The 18760-nt window shown below is 38.3% G+C and overlaps 1 protein-coding gene across 1 annotated transcript in view; it reads left to right on the forward strand.

Annotated features, from left to right (window-relative positions):
* The window catches only part of UBAC2 (UBA domain containing 2), a 156515-nt gene that overhangs the window by 99593 nt on the left and 38162 nt on the right, over positions 1–18760 (forward strand). The window contains exons 5-6 of the mRNA XM_033104386.1: positions 1872–1995; positions 5645–5692. Of these exons, the coding sequence (XP_032960277.1) occupies positions 1872–1995; positions 5645–5692 (172 nt within the window). The remainder of the gene's footprint in view (positions 1–1871; positions 1996–5644; positions 5693–18760) is intronic.

An 18760-nucleotide genomic window follows, 5' to 3' on the forward strand; every position in this document is an offset into this window, starting at 1 on the left:
GGGCGGGTGAGGGAAGCACTCGGGACTGATCCGCTGTGCTGTCTGCCCTCCTCCGCTGCCCTGCGGGTCATCCTCCTCACAAGACTGCGAGAGGCCGAGTCTTCCACAGCTTCGTATCTCCAGGCCCCACCCAGGCCTGGCGCTTGGCTGTTTGCTGGTTGGGGTTTTCCCTATTCTAGCATTTGCTACACTGTTGTAGATACCTGTTGATGCTGCTGCCATTTATCACCTTTGCAGTGTGCGTTTGCTTTTCTTTTGTTTTTAATACTAGAGTTGAGAGGACAGTGACTGAGTTTTTGGAACACGATCTCTGTCAGTGATGGGAGTGCATAAGAGGCCAATGGGGTCCTGCGTTTCCACAAAAAGCACAGTGAGAGCATTTCTTTGTGAAAGTAAAGAATAGTTCTTGCATTTTCTTGTGCTAAAGAAATATGTCTTTGTACTGATGCCACTGACCCAAAAACTGGGAAAAGAAAAGACAGACTGAGTAATTAATCCAAGTGTTTAATGGCAAATGGGCGTGTGTGTGTCCAAACCACTCTACTCATTCATGTTGCCTGCACAGTCCTTGTAAGAATGTGAGTTTGCCATCCTGGAGCTAGTTCCTTGAGATCAGATATTGCTTCTTACTCATAGATGTAGATGGAGACTCTGTACCTGGCCTGCTACCTCTCACAGAGTGCCCAGGTGATTCACTGAAACAGAACTGAGGCAGCTTTGAGGGCAAAGAAAAGAGTTACTAACTCCTAGGGGAAACTGGAGAAACTGCTTGAGAACACTTGAGCTCTGGCATACACCACAGTTTACTAAACAGGAAAGTAGAAAGGGCATTTAGGTTGAAAGAATAACCAGTGTCAAAGAATAGTCAAAAGGGCCTAATGTGCCCAGGAAGCATCTTTGGGGGTCTGGGGGTAAGAGAGGAGGGGACAGATGAGGAGAATGGAGAGGGAAACTGCACTGATCAGAAACAATTGGAGGATTTTACTACTTTATACTAATATTTAAATATCCTCTTTGAATACTGGGGTCCTATGGAAGGAAAAGTTTTAAACAGGAGTGTGACATGATCAGAGTTGTTTTTGGGGAGAGAATACTGTTAGCAGTATTACGAGATGGGTTAGAGATAAGATTTTAAGTAGAAAGACACTTGTGACTTTTGAATATGTCCAGCTGAAAGTATCAAATTAAGTTTCATAACCCAGGGGAGGGGACAGGCAGACAGTTGTGGGGCTCCCTTCACTTTCTTAATTGAAGGCATGGAAGGGCTCATAATTATACAAGGAGAGACTGGAGTAAGAAGAAACGATCATCATAGAACCCTGGAGAGGGTAGAAGAGTGGTCGGAGAAATCATGGGGGGCCCAACGAGAAACAGGGCTTAAGACAAAAGGAGGAGGGAATTTGAGGAAGAGATTAGTGGTAAGCAGTGTCAAGTATTATAGTGATATATAATTGGACAAAGTCGGAAATGAGGCTTTTGGATTTGACCATGATAAGTCATAATGTTTGCTGCTTTTGGTTTGTCTCGTCTCTTTCATTAGATTTTCAGTCATTCATGAGAAGAATCACAGCACCAACTTTAACTTTTCTTACAATGCCTGACAATCAATTAGTAGATGCTGAACCAGTTCTTTGCAGTAGTTTTGGGATAGTTGATAAAAAATCGACTGGGATTAGATAAAAAATGTTATATAGAAATAAATACAAATTATTTTGGACATGATGCACATATAGAGAGCAACTTGTATATCTAAGACCATGCTTTCAGACTGAAGTAAAATTATAAACAGTGTTACATCAAATATACATTTGCCATTGGTGTTTTAAATTGAGTATTATACTATAGTGATTTTTCTTTATTTGTTTGCATAGCTTGGCACCTGTGTTTGCTCTGTTTGTACCATTTTACTGCTCCATACCAAGAGTCCAAGTGGCACAAATTCTGGGCCCGTTGTCCATCACAAACAAGACATTGATTTATATATTGGGACTACAGGTATAGTATGCATTTTTATGTTCATGTTTCTTTAACCAGATCTTTTTTTTTTTTTTTTTTTGGTCGTCTTCTCATTTGATCTCCTTGAAAACAATGTTTTTTTCCCATAAGTTTGGCTTCATGATCTATATCAAATGTTCAAAGGAAGTGTTACGGAATAAGAACATCAAGGTATATAAGATACTAGAATACTTTCATAGCCTTTAGAATCTGATAAGAGCTTTCACTGTAATTTGTATCAGTGGAAAATATTTTAATTTCATTATACAATTGCGTATGTAACTTTTTAAAAATCGTAGTATGAAGTGGAAACGAGAACAGTCAAAAGGTGGAAAGTGGAAAATCACTGTCAAAATTAATTTATCAAATACGGTGTCACAAATAAAGCTCTGAAGAAGAAACCAGATATGCTTTACCAGCCCGAAGTTTGGGGTTTGTTAGAAACATATCAACTTGATAACTTCTGCGTTGCATGGGCATGATAGCATGCTGTCACCCTCTGCTAAATGGTTTGATATGATCACCAGTAGGGTACTTATTATTTGACTTAAATTGAAAAAAGTTTTTTTTCACCAATATTCAGTAAATATTGATTGCTTTCTGCTGGGTTCCAGGCCCAGTGGTAGAAGAGACACGATTTTCAGTTTTCTACCTGTAATACTTATCACTTTTCTTTCACTCTCACAGCTTTTGATGTAAAACTTTTATTCTGCTGTTTCCTGTGGTACCATGTATAGCTTGGCCTTTTGATCCACTGTTAATACTCATAACATTCCTTATCCCACACATACCAAACCGGATACTAGTGTCTCTATAAAATACCCTCCTCCCTCCCCTTTTAACCTTTAGCATTTCCTCTAACTTCTCTAGTCTGATTTCATGTGTTATCAATGGCTCATCTGGGGTGGGTGTTTCCTTATCACTTTTATAACCGTTTCTCATGAAAATGTTTTTTCTTCATCTCCACCTACATAGCGTCACACTCTCCCTTATCCTTCTTAATATTCATTTAAACCTAATAGCCCATTTCTGCAGTTTATTCTTCTTACTAGGATTTGCTATGGCATGCTTATTTAAAAAAAAAAAAAAAAAAAAAAGGTGTTACAACAAGGCAGAATGCAATGGTAGAAGAGTGCCCCGAACCTGGGGCAGGAAACCCAAGTTCTAGTTCTAACATGGCACTCACTAGCTTGAGACTTGGGCCAAGTTATGGAAGCCTGCAGAGTCTGGTGTTGACTCTATAGTTCCTTCCAACTCTAGAGTTGTATGCCACCTTGGAGAGTAAAAATCATTGTTTTATTAATTCCATAGTTGGAATTTCCTATTCCACAATAGGAATTCAGTGGAGCATTGTGGAAAGTCTTTGGAGCCAAGTGGGCTTTGCTTTAGTTTCTTGCTCTGGTAATTATTTGCTTTGTCTGTCACCTTTTCTGAGCCCCCCTTTTCTCATCTGTGAAGTGCGGTAACAATATCTGTCTTACAGGGACTTACGAAGGATTAGAGATAATGATAGCATTGGGTGGTTAGGGTAACCTGAACAGATCATAAGATATAAGTCAATTGGTTCCTATTATTAAGTAATAATTTATGTCTCTATAGCTACCACCATTGGTGTTCTGAAATGGTGAGTGGTTGTTTGTTTTTGTTTTTTGTTTTGGTGATGTAGAAGTTGATATCAGAAAGTGGAGGTGAAGATGCCTCATTGGCTTCTTGGTAAAATCTAAAGTCCTTAGCATGAGTGGCATCCAGGGTTCTTCTTGCCTATCCAGTATCCACTTCCACCCCTCCCCACTTTGAAGTGAGTGTGAACCCCTAATTTTATTTTCTCCCTCTCCTCGTCCTGCCTCTCTCTCCCTCCTTCCTTCTCTCCCCTCTGGACCTTCGCATATGCTTCCGTGCCTTTCTATCTCCCATACAACAGCTTCTTGAAGCCACAGACATTTGATTGAATGAATGAATGAATGAATGAATGATGTTAATCATTATCAGAAAAGCAAAAATGTCTGTGAAGAGTCATTTAAGTATCAAATGGCTTGAGGGCCAGTCATGTAATCCCCAATGCTAGGGACTGAGGAGGGTAAAATGAAATATGAGATGTGCCACCTGTTGTCAAGGAACCCAGCAGTGAGAAAAAAACAAACATACTGTCAAAACATGAGCAGACACAATGGGACCAAACATGCAATACGATGAGGGCTTGAGAGTCCAAAGGAAATAATTTTTTACTGATAAAATTAATGATATGCTCATCTTACTTGTACATGAAACATAGTAGCATGAAGAAGTCATGAACACAGGGATACATACTTGCAGGTCCACCACCTACCAGCTCTTTGACCTTGAGCAAATCAGTTAACCTCTCCGTTTTCTCATGGGTAAAATAGAGTTAATAATAGAACTTACCTCATATGGTGATTAAGAGGATTCAGTACGTTTAATATATGGAAAGCATTAAGATCACAGCTTGCCACATAATGAGTGCTATGAAAGTGTTAGCTATTTTATGATTCTCTATATTGTTAGAAGAAAACTACAGAAAAATATTTTGCATATAATTCCACCCTTGGTATCGTCAGTCATTTTACACTGCATAAGCATCCATGCTACGTCAAAGGACTAAATTTTAGATCAAGAGATTAAATTTAAAGTTGCATCCATTGCTCATTTCTGCGCAAGCTGGTACAGGAACAAAGCTTGTCAGCCTCCTTTCCCCTGTGCTCTGTCATCTCTCACCTTTGTATCTGTCTTCTTTCTATGTATTTTTTGTTTTATATGTATCCTTGCTAAATGTGCATAACTTTGAGGTTTTCGTCCAACACAATGTCAGCAGTGAACCTGGGTACCCTACTTCTTTCTGTACGAGCAGAACTATTTAAACTCCCAATCTGAAGGTCTAAATGTGAACAAACACTAGGCTATAAATCTTTATTATTTTGCAGAACACTTTGAAATGTCTTAGGACGTTTTTTAATCCTGACCGCAGGACATTTTTTTAACCCTGACCACAGTTCTCAGATGTAAATGATTTAGAAAACAAAGGGAGATATTTCATGAGACTTAATTCTAATTGCTTTTGCAATTAATTTACTTTGATATTATTACTTAGTTTGCTCTTCCTTGAATGAACTGGAAAGAGAATATCAACATTAAACAGAATAGCATTGGACATGGACCTATATGCTTGCAAAAGTCTTTCCATCTAAATTTAGAGTAACAATGATGAAACATTAAAACGAGACTTATGTAAACTAATATTACATGTCATTACTTAACACCAAGCATTGGATGGTGACTACGTATTTTGTATATTGTTAATTCTATAATTCCTTTATATGTGGTATTTTATCTTGTTTAAGTCAATTAATATTCATTTTAAAATAAGAATATGCTTGAATTTCATTTATTTTTCTTTGCATGGGAGTGGGCCAGGTTCAACCAATCCGTTTTAGGCTATGAAAGGTGGAGGTTTGGTTAAAAAAAAATATATTTTCAAATAATAGAAATGATAGTTATTAATTTTCTATTTGTTTATATTACGATATATAAGTAATACTTAACATAAATGGTTATGATTATAGTTATATAAAAATAAGCGTGCTGTGACTGGCAGTTGAATTTCATTTTTAGTTGCCTTTTTTTTCTTTTATAGCTTTTCACCTCTGGTTCCTACATCTGGATTGTAGCCATAAGTGGACTTGTAAGTGTGATTCCTTCTCCCCCTATTCTCTCTATTATCTGAAGAAACTTTAGAAAAAATGTCACATTTAGATTATGGGTCATATTCAGTTGTCTTCAACATTCTTTTAACCATGTCAGGTTCTATATCAATGCTACTTCCTTAGTGATGAAAAAGGGTCAGTTACATGAATAATTGAAATGAAGAAGGCCCATTTGTCTCGGTTTTCAAGGTAATTTTGATGAAAGTTTTAGCTGAATTTCTTATTAGTGTTATTTTAAAATTATATTAGTAATCAAACTCATAGTAGGAAAAAAATGACAGAAAAAGGAATGAAGAAGTTGAGTTTACTAAAAATAACGAGAGGTATTCTACTTGTTTTGTAAAGAGACACTGTCATGCAAGGGAAAAAAAAATAAGGTTAAGTGGAAAGTCAGGTGGATTGGCACTGACGGAAGACTCATGAGGATGTGTGGCCAGAAAGGGAAGAAGTGAATGAGCCAGAGGATTTGGGTGGTGTCCTCATGTGTGTGCTAGAACGTCTTCATCTCACCCATCCCCGTGCTCCTTTATAATATTTTTTTATTTTAATAAGCACTTGTCTTACACTCTATTTATGAGGTATTTAAAAAGAAATCTAAAAAAAAAATAGAACATGAAATGAAATTTTATTTTTCACCCATGACTTAAATTTGAACTCCCAAATTTATAGAAACACAAGTTTATAACTAGCATACATGGAATATAGTTTTAGTTTCTTTCTTGGAACAGACTAAGAAAACTATACAATGGATTCACAATAATGTGTAAATATCAAAGGGAAAAGATTTGGAAATAACTGTGTATCCCACTGCAGACATTTTAAGTAAATTATCGCTATAACTTGTTTCCTCACGGGTGGCATTTGGGGCTACTGTGTCATTACTTTAAGCCTGCTCCTTCTCTCTTTCTTCTCTGCTGTCTGTATTATTTCTTTTGTATTCATTCTTTTCACATACAGCTTAAGCCTTCATTCCCCACCGCTTCCAACCAAAATTCTGGGGATCAAAGTCTCTTTGTTTCCACCTCTCTGAGTTTCTTCAGATGCCCAGATACCTGATTTGTGTCAGGACCACAGTGCTGACCTCCAATCCACTGTGAGGTCTTTAAACTATTTGAGTCACCTGGTATTCTTCAGACTTGTAGTGACATAGGGACAGCCTCGGCTCAGACTGGGTCTGTGGGGCACAATTGCCAGGCCCTCTCTAGTCTAATCTCATCTCCACTGGAACCGCCATGGTGATTGACAGCTACTTAACCAGCCTACGAACAATAGATAGATAGCTCATTGCTTTCATCATTAGAGCAGCGTAAGAATTTACTATTGCTTTCATGATGCATTTTGTTTCTCTTAGCGATGGTCTCGAGTCCTGTTTTGGATATTTTCCTAAAGCATTCAAGAATTGAGAAGTACTTTATTGTATGCTATTTCATTGTGCTGATTTATCCACCTGCTTCTCTAAGAACTGATTATGTGACCCATTTGTTTGAAGACATCCCATTATCTTTCTTTTTTCTGTTTTCAGACTTCTGGTTTTAAATTGTGCTTGTTATCGCCTCAGATAGTTTCATTTTGTAACATTCAGTACTCTAGAATTGGAGGTTGCATTTTTTCATCTCTTTGTAGCCTTTTTAAAATCTAACATATGCAGGTTGTAGCCACAGTCTTTTTCAGTACAATGCTTAATAAGTAGTAAGGTGCTTGTTTTCATTTTTTTTTAAGAATCACAAGTTTAACACATATAAAAATCCCTTGTTTCAGAAGAGTGAATAGTATTGCACAGTATTTGGAGAATAAATTCCCAGATAAATTTGCCATTTAAATAATCCCCCTATTAATGAACACCTCTGAGCCAATTGAATTTTCACTTATTAGAGTAATTAATTCAGCCAGTGTTATTGGCCTTCTACCATGAACGCAAATCTGACAAATGTTTATATCAGCCTTGTTGTTTATTCCACCATAATTAGATACTGTGTTTACTTAAAATGATTAGTATTTTGAGACTCATAGCCAGTTTCCCTGCATGATATACCATAAATATTGACACTTGTTTTAAGTGTAATGAATTTTATTTCTGATGTTTTCTAGAAAGCCACATTTTATGAAATATTTCATATAATATGGTATACTTTAGAGAAGAATAATTATAAAGGAGGATATTAAAATTATTTGTGACTATTTGGTTTGCACATAACTGACTCTAGGACCAAAGTCTGAGATTCACAAAGCCACAGTTTGTCCCAGATGTCTCTTGCTCAACATGACTTCTCCTCTCCCTATATGTATCTAGTGACTTCTCTTTTTTTTGGTTTCATACTAAATAAAATGCTAAATAAAAATGCTAAATAAAAAGAATAAAATTCTTACTACCAAAAAGAAATGCACATTTGGCATTCAGTGTTTCGGAGGAATGTTAGAAAACCTGTTGATGAAATTGCACCTTTTAGAATTAAAACCAGTAGTTCTACCATACTGTATGTGTTAAGGAAGTAATTTTATTGGCAGTTATATGTTTTTTTAAGACAAAGAGCTTTTTTAAAAAAAAGACATTTCTGTAAAACATAAGTCATGTTATTTGCTGTCATAGAAATCAAAAACGTTACTCATGTTTTCTGGAAAGCTGCCAACTTTGGCTTTAGTTTATTTTATTTAGTTATTTTATTTAGTTAAGCTAGTTTTTGTTTCTCCTTGTATCACTTATTGTGGCATGGTTATAAATTGTGTCTGAATATATTAACTTTAAACTATCCCATTGATTAAAAGACAAGGAGATTGATAAATTACATTACTACAGTATTTCACTAGATGGGAGTCCACTTTCTGTCTTCAGTGATATCACCAAAAAGAATGAGTACTGAATTTTTTTCTGGGTTGAGGGAAGCACATAGTGTTTGGCTTACCAGGAGCAATAATAAGTTATTTTGCCTGGTACAGCTGTCACTCTTCAGTTCCATTTTGTGATCCATCAGAGATTCCAGCTGTTGCTAGCAAGGGGCATACAGTTTTGCTTAAAGATTACTTTTGAGATTATTCACATGTATCACTGATAACATGTTTTTATGTTGCATTGTTCCTCCTTTGGCAATCCTGGTTTTTAATACCAACATTTAATATTTAAAATAGAACTGTTTTCATGAAAGTTTGCAAAATTGTCATTGGAAAGCTTGGCTATAAAGTAGCCAAGTAAAATATTTCAGTTTAAGCAAGAACTTAAAAAATGTTAGTGTATACCTGCCTCCATCATATTCTCACCATGATGTTTAACTGTTCTTCTTAATGTCCTTGGTGAGAGAGCTTCAAACACTGATCTTCCAAAGAAGATCTTAGATACTGTGTTTACTTCAAAAGGAGGTCTTTATATATTTACAGTGTCATTAATCTTGTTACACATTAATGCTTTTTTTCCTTAGAGAAAACGTTGCTTATTTACTGAGCTTTAAGTTCTTTTTGTGGTTCTGTAGTGAGACTTTGGGCCATCCATATCTCTGCACTTCTTCATTTTCTGCCGTTTTATGAATCATAGTAGTGAGTCATTACCACTGGGCTGTACCCTGATTCTCAAAAGCCGAAGTCCCAGGCCTGAGCTGACTCTGGAATGATTAAAATAGAAAGAGCCTGCTTTTGCCAATTTTCTCTTTTTACAATTCACATATGTCTTACCATTTGGTTGTCTTTCAATCTGCTTGGGTGTGAATGAATAGACGGGCCTCTATTTCTCAGACTAAGGCTTCTCCCCTTCAACATATCCCTTTACGGTCTGCCCATTTCCTGTGTTTGTTACCTGTTCTGTGCCGAAATCAGACTTTGATTTTGTTGTGATCAAGCAACCTTACTGTGAAAAAAAAATCTGTCCTACCCAATAAGATAGGAACATAGATAGACACCAGATTATTTAGGACTTTGAATATGATCTGAGCTTGTGGTTTTTTTCTGTAGGCAGTGGGGATCTTTAAAGCTTTCCAAACAAAAAGATTCATGATGGTACAAGATTATAGAAGTCTTATTAGGGTTTGTAAATCATAGAAAAGCAGAAGGGAAAAATGAGCAATTGAAGGAGTCAGGATGGCTCATTTGTGGGCTGTGATTTGCCTTTCTCTTCCCTCTACACTAGTTTTAAAGACAAAAAAGAGAACATTGTCCTATGGTACATAAAAGAAAAGGCATCAAACAGAACCTTATGTTTATTGACTTTCCAAGTCATGGGATAACATTAAGGGGAAAGTTTATGGACTAGCATAAGCTACTGTGGAAATCTAAACTGCTCTGAAGTTTTGGAGCCCTGACCAGCTTCCTGGGTGAATAGAGAATGGAATGTTAGGTCCTCTGCCTTCCCCTGCTTTTCACATCTTTCTCCTCTCTTCGTGCTTCCTTTTCTTCTTACTTATTCTTTCTTTCCTTAGATTTCTTCTCCAGATTGACCAAAGAAGGGTACAGTGTAGCAGGTCAGATAACTCATCTGATGCCCAAGCTTTTCAACTGAATTTTAGGGACTGAGATTATTTTCTAGCAGTTTATTGAAAATGAGGACAGAAGCTGCAGAAGGAAGTCAAGGCTGGTTAGAACTGTGAGACTGGTTGGGCTTGTGAGAGGATCAAGTATAAAGTATATGACATTAGATTCTTAGGAAACATTCATATTTAGAGGGTGCTTTCACCTCTTTTATCTAAAATACTTCTTATAACCCCAACACAGAATCAAGTGCTTATCAGTCCATTGTACCCCCTCTCATATTGATTCATTCATACCTTCTGTCTTCCCCCCTTTTCCCTCCCTTCTCTATGCCCCCTCCCCTCTCCTGAGCTCAGGTAGCCTGGACATACTGAAAGAAACCTTCTGTCCTCAGCCTTGTCATGCAGCTCAGTCCAGGGCTAACAGGAAATGTCTTATTAGACAGGTATTACACAGGAAGGGAGTGACTAGTAGACTGATTTTTGGATGTTCAGTGCAAAGTAAATAAAATTATGCCAGTGTCTTCATAAAGCTGTCACAGAAGTGCCTTATAAAATATAGCTATAAAAATTTTATTACTGCAGCTTATCTTTAACATATAGGCAAAAATCTAGTCTCTTTTCAAGGCGTTTAAAATTTTGGCCTCTTGTACCTCTCTGAACCCCCATGTACCATATATATACCTTAGTGACACTGAACTTTTTACTATTTCCAAACATCTCGTCCTATTTCTGGATTCTGTGCCATTGTGCCATCACCATTTTTCTTTAACAAACAGACAGCATTTACTATGTACCAGGCACTTGTAGTAGATTATTTGTTCTAATATTTGATGTCCCCCTCTACTGGGCCCCTCCCTGCAGTCCTCTGCATGCCCCGTTAACATCAGGCTTTGATCTGTGATGTACATTAGCTACTAAAATAAGTGCAGACATGATAATGCTTCACAAGCAGAAGTTTTAAGAGCCATTGCATGGTCCCACCGTTGTTCTCTTCCCTTTGCCTTGAGAAAAGCATATGCCATATAGAAGCCCAGGTCCCAGAGTGAAGAAGACACATAGCAGGGCTGTGGGCAACGTGGAAGATGAGTGAGAAATAAATCTTTTTAAGCTACTGAAATTTAGGATAATTTGTTACAGTATGATCTAGAGAAAGCAGACTAATACAGCTCTTTTCTAAGCCACTTTACAAATATTACCTTAACTAGTCCTCATAAAAGCCTGATAAAGTAGAGACTGTTACCCCCATTTTATAGATGAAGAAACTGGGGCACAGAGAACTTAAGTAATTTGCCAACAATACAAGCTGATAAGGAGTGGAGACTGGATTCAAATGTGGATTCTCAAGCTTTAGTGCCTATGCTCTTAAGATGTAGCTTTGCATAACCACATGCAGTTTCCCTCAACTATATTTCTACTCTCACCATTAGGTCCCTTCTTTTCCTAGAAAAATCATATTCATTTAAGTTCTGACTCTGAAGCTTTTTCTGAGTCAGTCCTGTATTCCAGTTTAGGAGTTATACATTATTCCTTATAATCCCCAGTGCTGAGCACAATGTCTGGTATTTTATTTACATTCTGTAAATTATTGTTGAGTTTTAATTTTCAGTATTATCAAAATAATTTCTGTGCTGTAAAACACTGTGATCCTTTGTGATTGTCAGGGTGTTTTTAATGTGTACTGCCTTACTAGGTTCCTGACACAATCTCTACTGTGGCAGAGAACCTGGGCTTCCCATTTTAATGATGAGGATGCTGAGGTTCTGGTTGCACAACTGATGGGAGATAGAGCCAGGACTAAAGGCCAGGTGTTCTCGTTATGGTCTGGTCTAGTGCCTTCCACTGCACTTCTCAAGGCTGCAATCCATATCTGTTTCAACCACACGACCCTTATGTACAAAGCTATTCTTAGATCTTCCCTTGACTATTCCAGTAATGAGGCCCTGTTGATCATCAATAAAGATATGATTCTGGAGGGAGATCCTGGATATGAAGAAGTTTTAAAAGTACCCAGAGGTACTGAAAGACACATATCAAAGAAAACTCTCTGCAGCCTTCACCATCAATTTTGTGGGCCTACCAATATCCGAGAAAAGTTTATCCCATTGGCAGCTTCTGCTTTCTTCCTGACATGAAAAATCCAGTCTATAGCTGTACTTTCTCTTCTTCCATATTTCCCCGAAAATTAGACCGGGTCTTATATTAATTTTTGCTCCAAAAGACGCATTAGGGCTTATGTTCAAGGGATGTCATCCTGAAAAATCATGATAGGGCTTATTTTTCGGTTAGGTCTTATTTTCGGGGAAACACGGTGAGATCATCAAGATACTTAACTGGTCCTCCCTATGTTGAATTAAAGATGCAGTTCAAACCTCACCTTCAGCAAACTCATTGTCTGTGTTTCTGACATTGTCATGTACAAGAAAATGAAATAAAGAATGGCTATCATAAAGTTTAAAGGATGATTTAAAATACATTTAGCTGGTTCAGTAGTGCTGCTGGCCAAAGGAAAAAGAAATGGCAATAAGGAAGCAGATATCATGAAAACAGCCATACTTTTTTAATTTTAGATGATTACTGGTAGATTATCATGTCAGTTGCAATACAGAGCATTTTCCCACAGGGTCTGTCTTCTTGTTTTCCTATCAAGAGATGGAAAGTCTTGAATCAATTTTGATTATCTTTTTAAATTGATTTTTTTTTTTCTAAATAGAAGTATCCAATGTTTCTTTCTCTTTGGGGCCGATCATGTTGATATTTCTCTTTTACCTTGATAACTTCTGGGAAAGGACTATGGTAAAATCAATGCATGTTATTTTTAATATATTCGTTATTTATAAACAACAGCATGGCTTATCAAAAAGTATTCTCAGGATATAATCCAAGATGGCAGAGTAGATAAATGCTGTTTGCCTCACCTTGTGAACACATCAAAATTACAACTAAATGATAGAAAAATCAACCTGGAGGACACCTGAAGTGTAGCTGAACAGAAGTTTTATAACTAAGGATATAAATAAGAAGCCACGTTAAGACTGGTAGGAGGGGTGGAGATGTGAACCAGGCTGGCCCCAAACCTTTGTGTGGCAGATGAAAACTGGGAGCGATATCTTGGCCACAGAGTTCCCCCCAGAGGAGAGAGGGACCCCATTCCCACACCAGACTCCCCAGCCCAAAGTTTTCGTACTGGGAAGAGGAGCCCCCACAACATCTGGCTGTGGAAAACAGTGGGGATTCCAACCATCCTGGTGGGACAGAATGTCTGCGGAAAACCCAGACATCCTCTTAAAGGGCCCATATAGACACTCTCACAAGCACTCACCCTTGGGCTCTAGTGGAGGGACAGTGACTCAGGGGACATTGGAGACATATGAGGAAAAGACTGAGTTGTGTGGTTCCATGGCAAGAACTGCAGGGACAGTTGCCATTTTTCCTCCCCATGAAACTGGCAGACAGGTGCCATCTTTGCTGTGTGAGCCCTCCCCCACGACCGTGGCCAAATCTGAATCTGAATTGGCCTGGTGAGCTCCACTTGCTCTACCCTGGTGACTCACTGAGACCCTGCCACAGCCAACTCTATATCGCAGGAGGCTTTATCAGCCAAACCTTACGGGAGCTGGCAGTTGGCAGCAGGCCCCAAGTGTTCTGGCTTTTTTCGGAGCTATCCCAAACACGGTACTGGTGGCAGCTGTCCTCAATTCCAAGTGTGGCCTGTCCCACATACCTCCAGGTCCAGCACAGGCAGCAACCAAGCATGGACTACTTTACAGCTCCTACCAGGTAGTCCCCAGCTGGTAACAGGCAGTGGCTGACCTGGGCCTGCACCGGAGCCCCTCCCAAGAGGCTCCAGAACTGATATACTTGGAGATTGGCTTCATCCCACCTCAGAACACCACCCAATTAGCTCCAATTATCCCCAAATGGCACACCAAAAAGGGGGTCTCAACAGGCACCAGAGTCCGCTGGGACAAATACCACTTGGTGGGGTAAGCCCCCCCAGTAGCTGTGGATGTGGCCAAGCTCCACAGCCTGAGAGTCAATCCCACCCACTGACGTGCCAATAGCAATCAAGACTCAACTATAACAGGAGGGCCCACACAACTCACACAAGGGACAATCCTGGAGCACCTGGTGCAGGTGACCAGGGAGACTGTGCCACTGGACCCCACAGGGCACCTACTACATAAGGCCACCCAACAATATTGGGAGCCATAGCAGATCCACCTAATACATAGAAACAACAGAGAGGCAGCCAAAAGGAAAAAATAAAGAAATACATCCCAAATGAAGGAACAGAAGAAAACTCCAGAAAAAGAACTAAATAAAATGGAGGCAAGCAGTCTACCAAAACAGAGTTCAAAATAGTGGTTATAAGGATGCTCAAGGAACTTAATGAGAACTTCAATAAAGAGATACCAAGCATAAAAAAAGACATAGAAACCATAAAGAAGAACCTGTCAGAAGTGAAGAATACAATAACTGAAATGAAGAATGCACTAGAAGGAATCACCAGCAGACTAGATGAAGCAAATGACTGAATCAGCGATTTGGAAGACAAAGTAGCTGAAAACACCCAATCGGAACAGCAAAAGGGAAAAAGAATATAAAAAAAAAATGAAGATAGTTTAAATGAACTCTGGGACAACATCACGCTCAACAACATTCGCGTCATAGAAGTACCAGAAGGGGAAGACAGAAAGCAAGGGTTTGAGAACCTGTTTGAAGAAATAATGACTGAAAACTTTCCTTACCTGGCAAATGAAACAGACATACAAACCTAGGAAGTGCAGAGAGTCCCAAACAGGCCCACACCAAGACACATTATAATTAAAATGGCAAGGGTTAACTACAAAGAGAGAATCCTAAAACCAGCGAGAGAAAGGCAACTAGTAACTTATAAGGGAGCTCCCATAAGATTGTCAGCTGATTTATCAACAGAAACTTTGCAGGCAGAAGGGATTGGCAGGAAATATTCAATGTGATGAAAAGCAAGGACTTACTACCAAGACTACTGTACCCAGCAAAGCTTTCATTTAAAATTGAAGGAGAGATAAAGAGCTTCCCCAACAAGAAAAAGATAAAGGAATTCATAGCCACCAGACCAGTATTACAAAGAATGTTAGAGGGACTTCTTTAAGATGAAAAATATGGATAAAATGGCAATAAGTACATATCTATCAACAATTACTTTCAATGTAGGTGGATTAAATGCTCCAATCACATAGGGTGGCTGAATGGATAAGAAAACAAGACCCTTACATATGCTGCCTACTAGAGAATCACTTCAGTTTGAAAGACACACAGACTAAAAGGGATGGAAAAAGTTATTTCATGAAAATGGAAATGAAAAAAACAAACACCTGGGTTAACAATACTTATACCTGACAAAATAGACTTTAAAACAAAGGCTATAACACGAGACAAAGAAGGACGCAGTAATCCCTCTGCTGAGTATTTATTCGAAGAAACCCAAAACGCTACTTCAAGGGGACATGTGCATCCATATGTTCATTGCAACATTATTTATAATGGCCAAAATGTGGAGGCAGCCTGGGCGTCTGTTGATGGATGAATGAATAAAGAGGAGGCGGTACATAGTCATACATACAATGGAATATTGCTCAGCCATGGAAAGGAATGGGCTTTTGCCATCGGCAGCAGCATGGATGGACCTGCAGTTGTGCTGAGTCAAGTATGTCAGACAGAGAAAGACAGATGCAATGTGATTTTGCTTATATGTGGAATCTAAAGAACAGAATAAACAAAACAGAAACACACTCATAGATACAGAGAACATTTTCATTGTTGGGTTGAGGGGATGGGTGAAAAATGGGAAAAGATTAAGTACAAATTGGTTGTTACAGAATAGTCATGGGGATGTAGGGTATAACAGAAGGAATATAGTCAATAATATTGTAATAACTTTGTATGGTGTCAGATGGGTACTAGATTTATCAGGGTGATAGATGGGAGGGGAGTTGGACTGAGCAAAAAAGGTGAAGGGATTAAGTACAAATTGGTATTTGCACAATAGTCATGGGGATTAAAGTAAAGCATAGGGAATATGGTCAGTAATATGGTAATAACTATAGTGCCAGGTGAGTACTAGACGAGTCAGGGGGATCACTTCTTTAATTATACAAATGTCTAGCCACTATGCTGTACACCTGAAATTAATATAAAATAATATTAAATGTCAATTGTAATTGAGAAATTTAAAAGGGGGGAAAGGTGAAAGGGAATAAGAGGTTCAAATTTACAGGTATAAAATAAATAACTCATGGGGATGTAATGTACAGCATGGAGAATATAGTCAATAATATTGTAATACTATGGTGGTACAGTGTTAGATGGTTGCTGAACTTAATGGTGATTACTTCTTTAGGTACTTAAATGTTGAACGACTGTGGTGTACACCTGAAATTGACACAATGTTTATGTTAGCTATATTTTTTAATAAAAACTTTTTTAAAAGAGACATATAGAATTCCCACATGTAATTTTAAAGGGAAATAGTCTTCTTGTTATTAGGTTGTTACAAAAGTAATTGCAGTTTTTGCAGTTTTTAACCTTTTAAACCGCAATTACTTTTGCACCAACCTAATAAAAGGTATATTAAAAAGTATTTACATTTAAGCACCCAATTAAGGGTTTTTCCATGTACTAGAGACTCTAGTTGTCTCTTGGTGTATTTTTTCCTTAGAAACAGGGCTTTCATCTTATTTGCGACAACAGTGCTTTCAACTAAAGATTACATTTCCCAGTTTTCTTTGCATCTAGGTTTAGCGTCAGACTAAATCCTGGCATCCTGACCAGTAAGTTGTAATATATTATACTACATATTGGTGGGACTACTGGGAAGGCTCCTTAAAGTAGCCTTTTATCCTTTTGTCCTTCCTTTATTTTCTTCTCCATACTTCCTGGAATGCAGTTAAGATGTTTGGAGCTTTTTGAACATGAGGGAGAAATAAACTTCTGTTGTATTTAAGCCACTGTTATTTTTGGTTTTCTGCTTTGTGCAGTTAAGCTAATCCTGATGCGTGGTTTTCCAAAAATAAAAGCTTAGAGCAGGCTTCCAAGACAATTTTTTAGAAACAATCTGTGATCAGTCTTATCTGTCCATATTCCAGCTCAACTCCCCAAGAATCAGAAGGATATCCAGTGTTTTAATTGGATCCTGCAAAATGATATTAAAAGAGATAAGAGAGCTACAGGGAGTTCTTCTGAATCACTTTTGAAATTGGCAAAGAACAAGATAGCAAGACTCAAGTGCTAAAGCCACATGATTCTGCCTGACATGAAGGATCATTTCATAATTAATCACAAGTGGCAGAAATAACTTTGGGCATCCCTATTCGCATACATAGTCATTAAAAAAGTAATTTCCAAAGTTGCTTCCTTCTTTCTTTACATTTTCTAGTCAAGAAGAGGAAATAGGAAAGTCAATAAGAGCAGAGATTATCTGTTTTACTCCTGCTGTATCCCAGTACTTGGAACACATCCTAGATAGAATACATCCATAAGTGATATTCAGTAAATATGTGTTGAATGAATAAATGACCAAATAAATTGGGTCTGGTTTCCTCAGGACTTGAGTCTGTATAAAGGGGTCTAGGTGTAAGGGGACGTTTGTTCCCTTGTCTTGTCTCTGTCTTGTGAAGGGAAAGTAGCCCCTTGTGTTTGTCCCAATACACCATTGGATGATAGGTTTCTTGCATGTTGGGATTGTGATCCACAAGAACCCTCGCAGTGCAGTTTACTGTGTAGGTTTTTGTTCAGACACAGTTGGCTGGAGAAAGAAATCAGCAAAACCTGGTGTCGTTGTGAGGTCATGGTTTCTCACCTTTGCTTACTGTGGTTTCATGCTAATACTAAACAAGACCAGAGGACAGTTGAGGTTTACTCTCTGTAGTCAAGAGTGTTTTACATGTTTTCTACCCAACAAATTAAATTATTTATTTGCTTGATCAGCATTATTTCATAATTCCCTTTCTAAAAGGACTAATAATCTGAAAAGCTGGAATAAGTGTGTAATTGATGTCCATGTTTATTGCCTAAAAGAAAACAATTTCCTGTTGTTTTGCATTGTTAAGTTTATGCGGTCATGGCTTCCATTGTTGGCTTGTGGGAAGCTCCTCGCTCTAACCCAGCGCTGTGGCCAGGGTTCCTAGGCAACCAGAAGCAGAGAGCATGCGGCCCAGAATGCTCTCTGCTTCTGGTTGCCTGACCTCTGGGTCCATTTTCCCAGCGGGGATTCCTGATCCCTGCTGATTTGAATGCTCTGATTCCAGTGCTCGCTGGCCTTCCCAGACACACATTGCTTGTTCCTTTTCACTGTATCTCATCACCCTGGACCTGACTCCTGGCCTGTCTAAGACCACTGCTGCTGCTTCTTCCTTTGTCATTGGGCCTCTTGGCTTGATCTTGGGCTTCCTGGCACTGAAGGCCTGTCAGACCCCCTTCATTAGACTTTTTCTTGGCAGGACATGCAAATCCGAGCAGATGGTCTATTTTTAAAGTCTCTTTTTTCACAGAAAACTCTCATTCAGAACTCCCGCTATGAGAAGGGTTTATGAGATGATAGAAATTAAAGTTAGA

The sequence above is a fragment of the Rhinolophus ferrumequinum genome, chromosome 4 (genome assembly GCF_004115265.2).
Source record: "Rhinolophus ferrumequinum isolate MPI-CBG mRhiFer1 chromosome 4, mRhiFer1_v1.p, whole genome shotgun sequence".
Lineage (NCBI taxonomy): Eukaryota > Metazoa > Chordata > Mammalia > Chiroptera > Rhinolophidae > Rhinolophus > Rhinolophus ferrumequinum.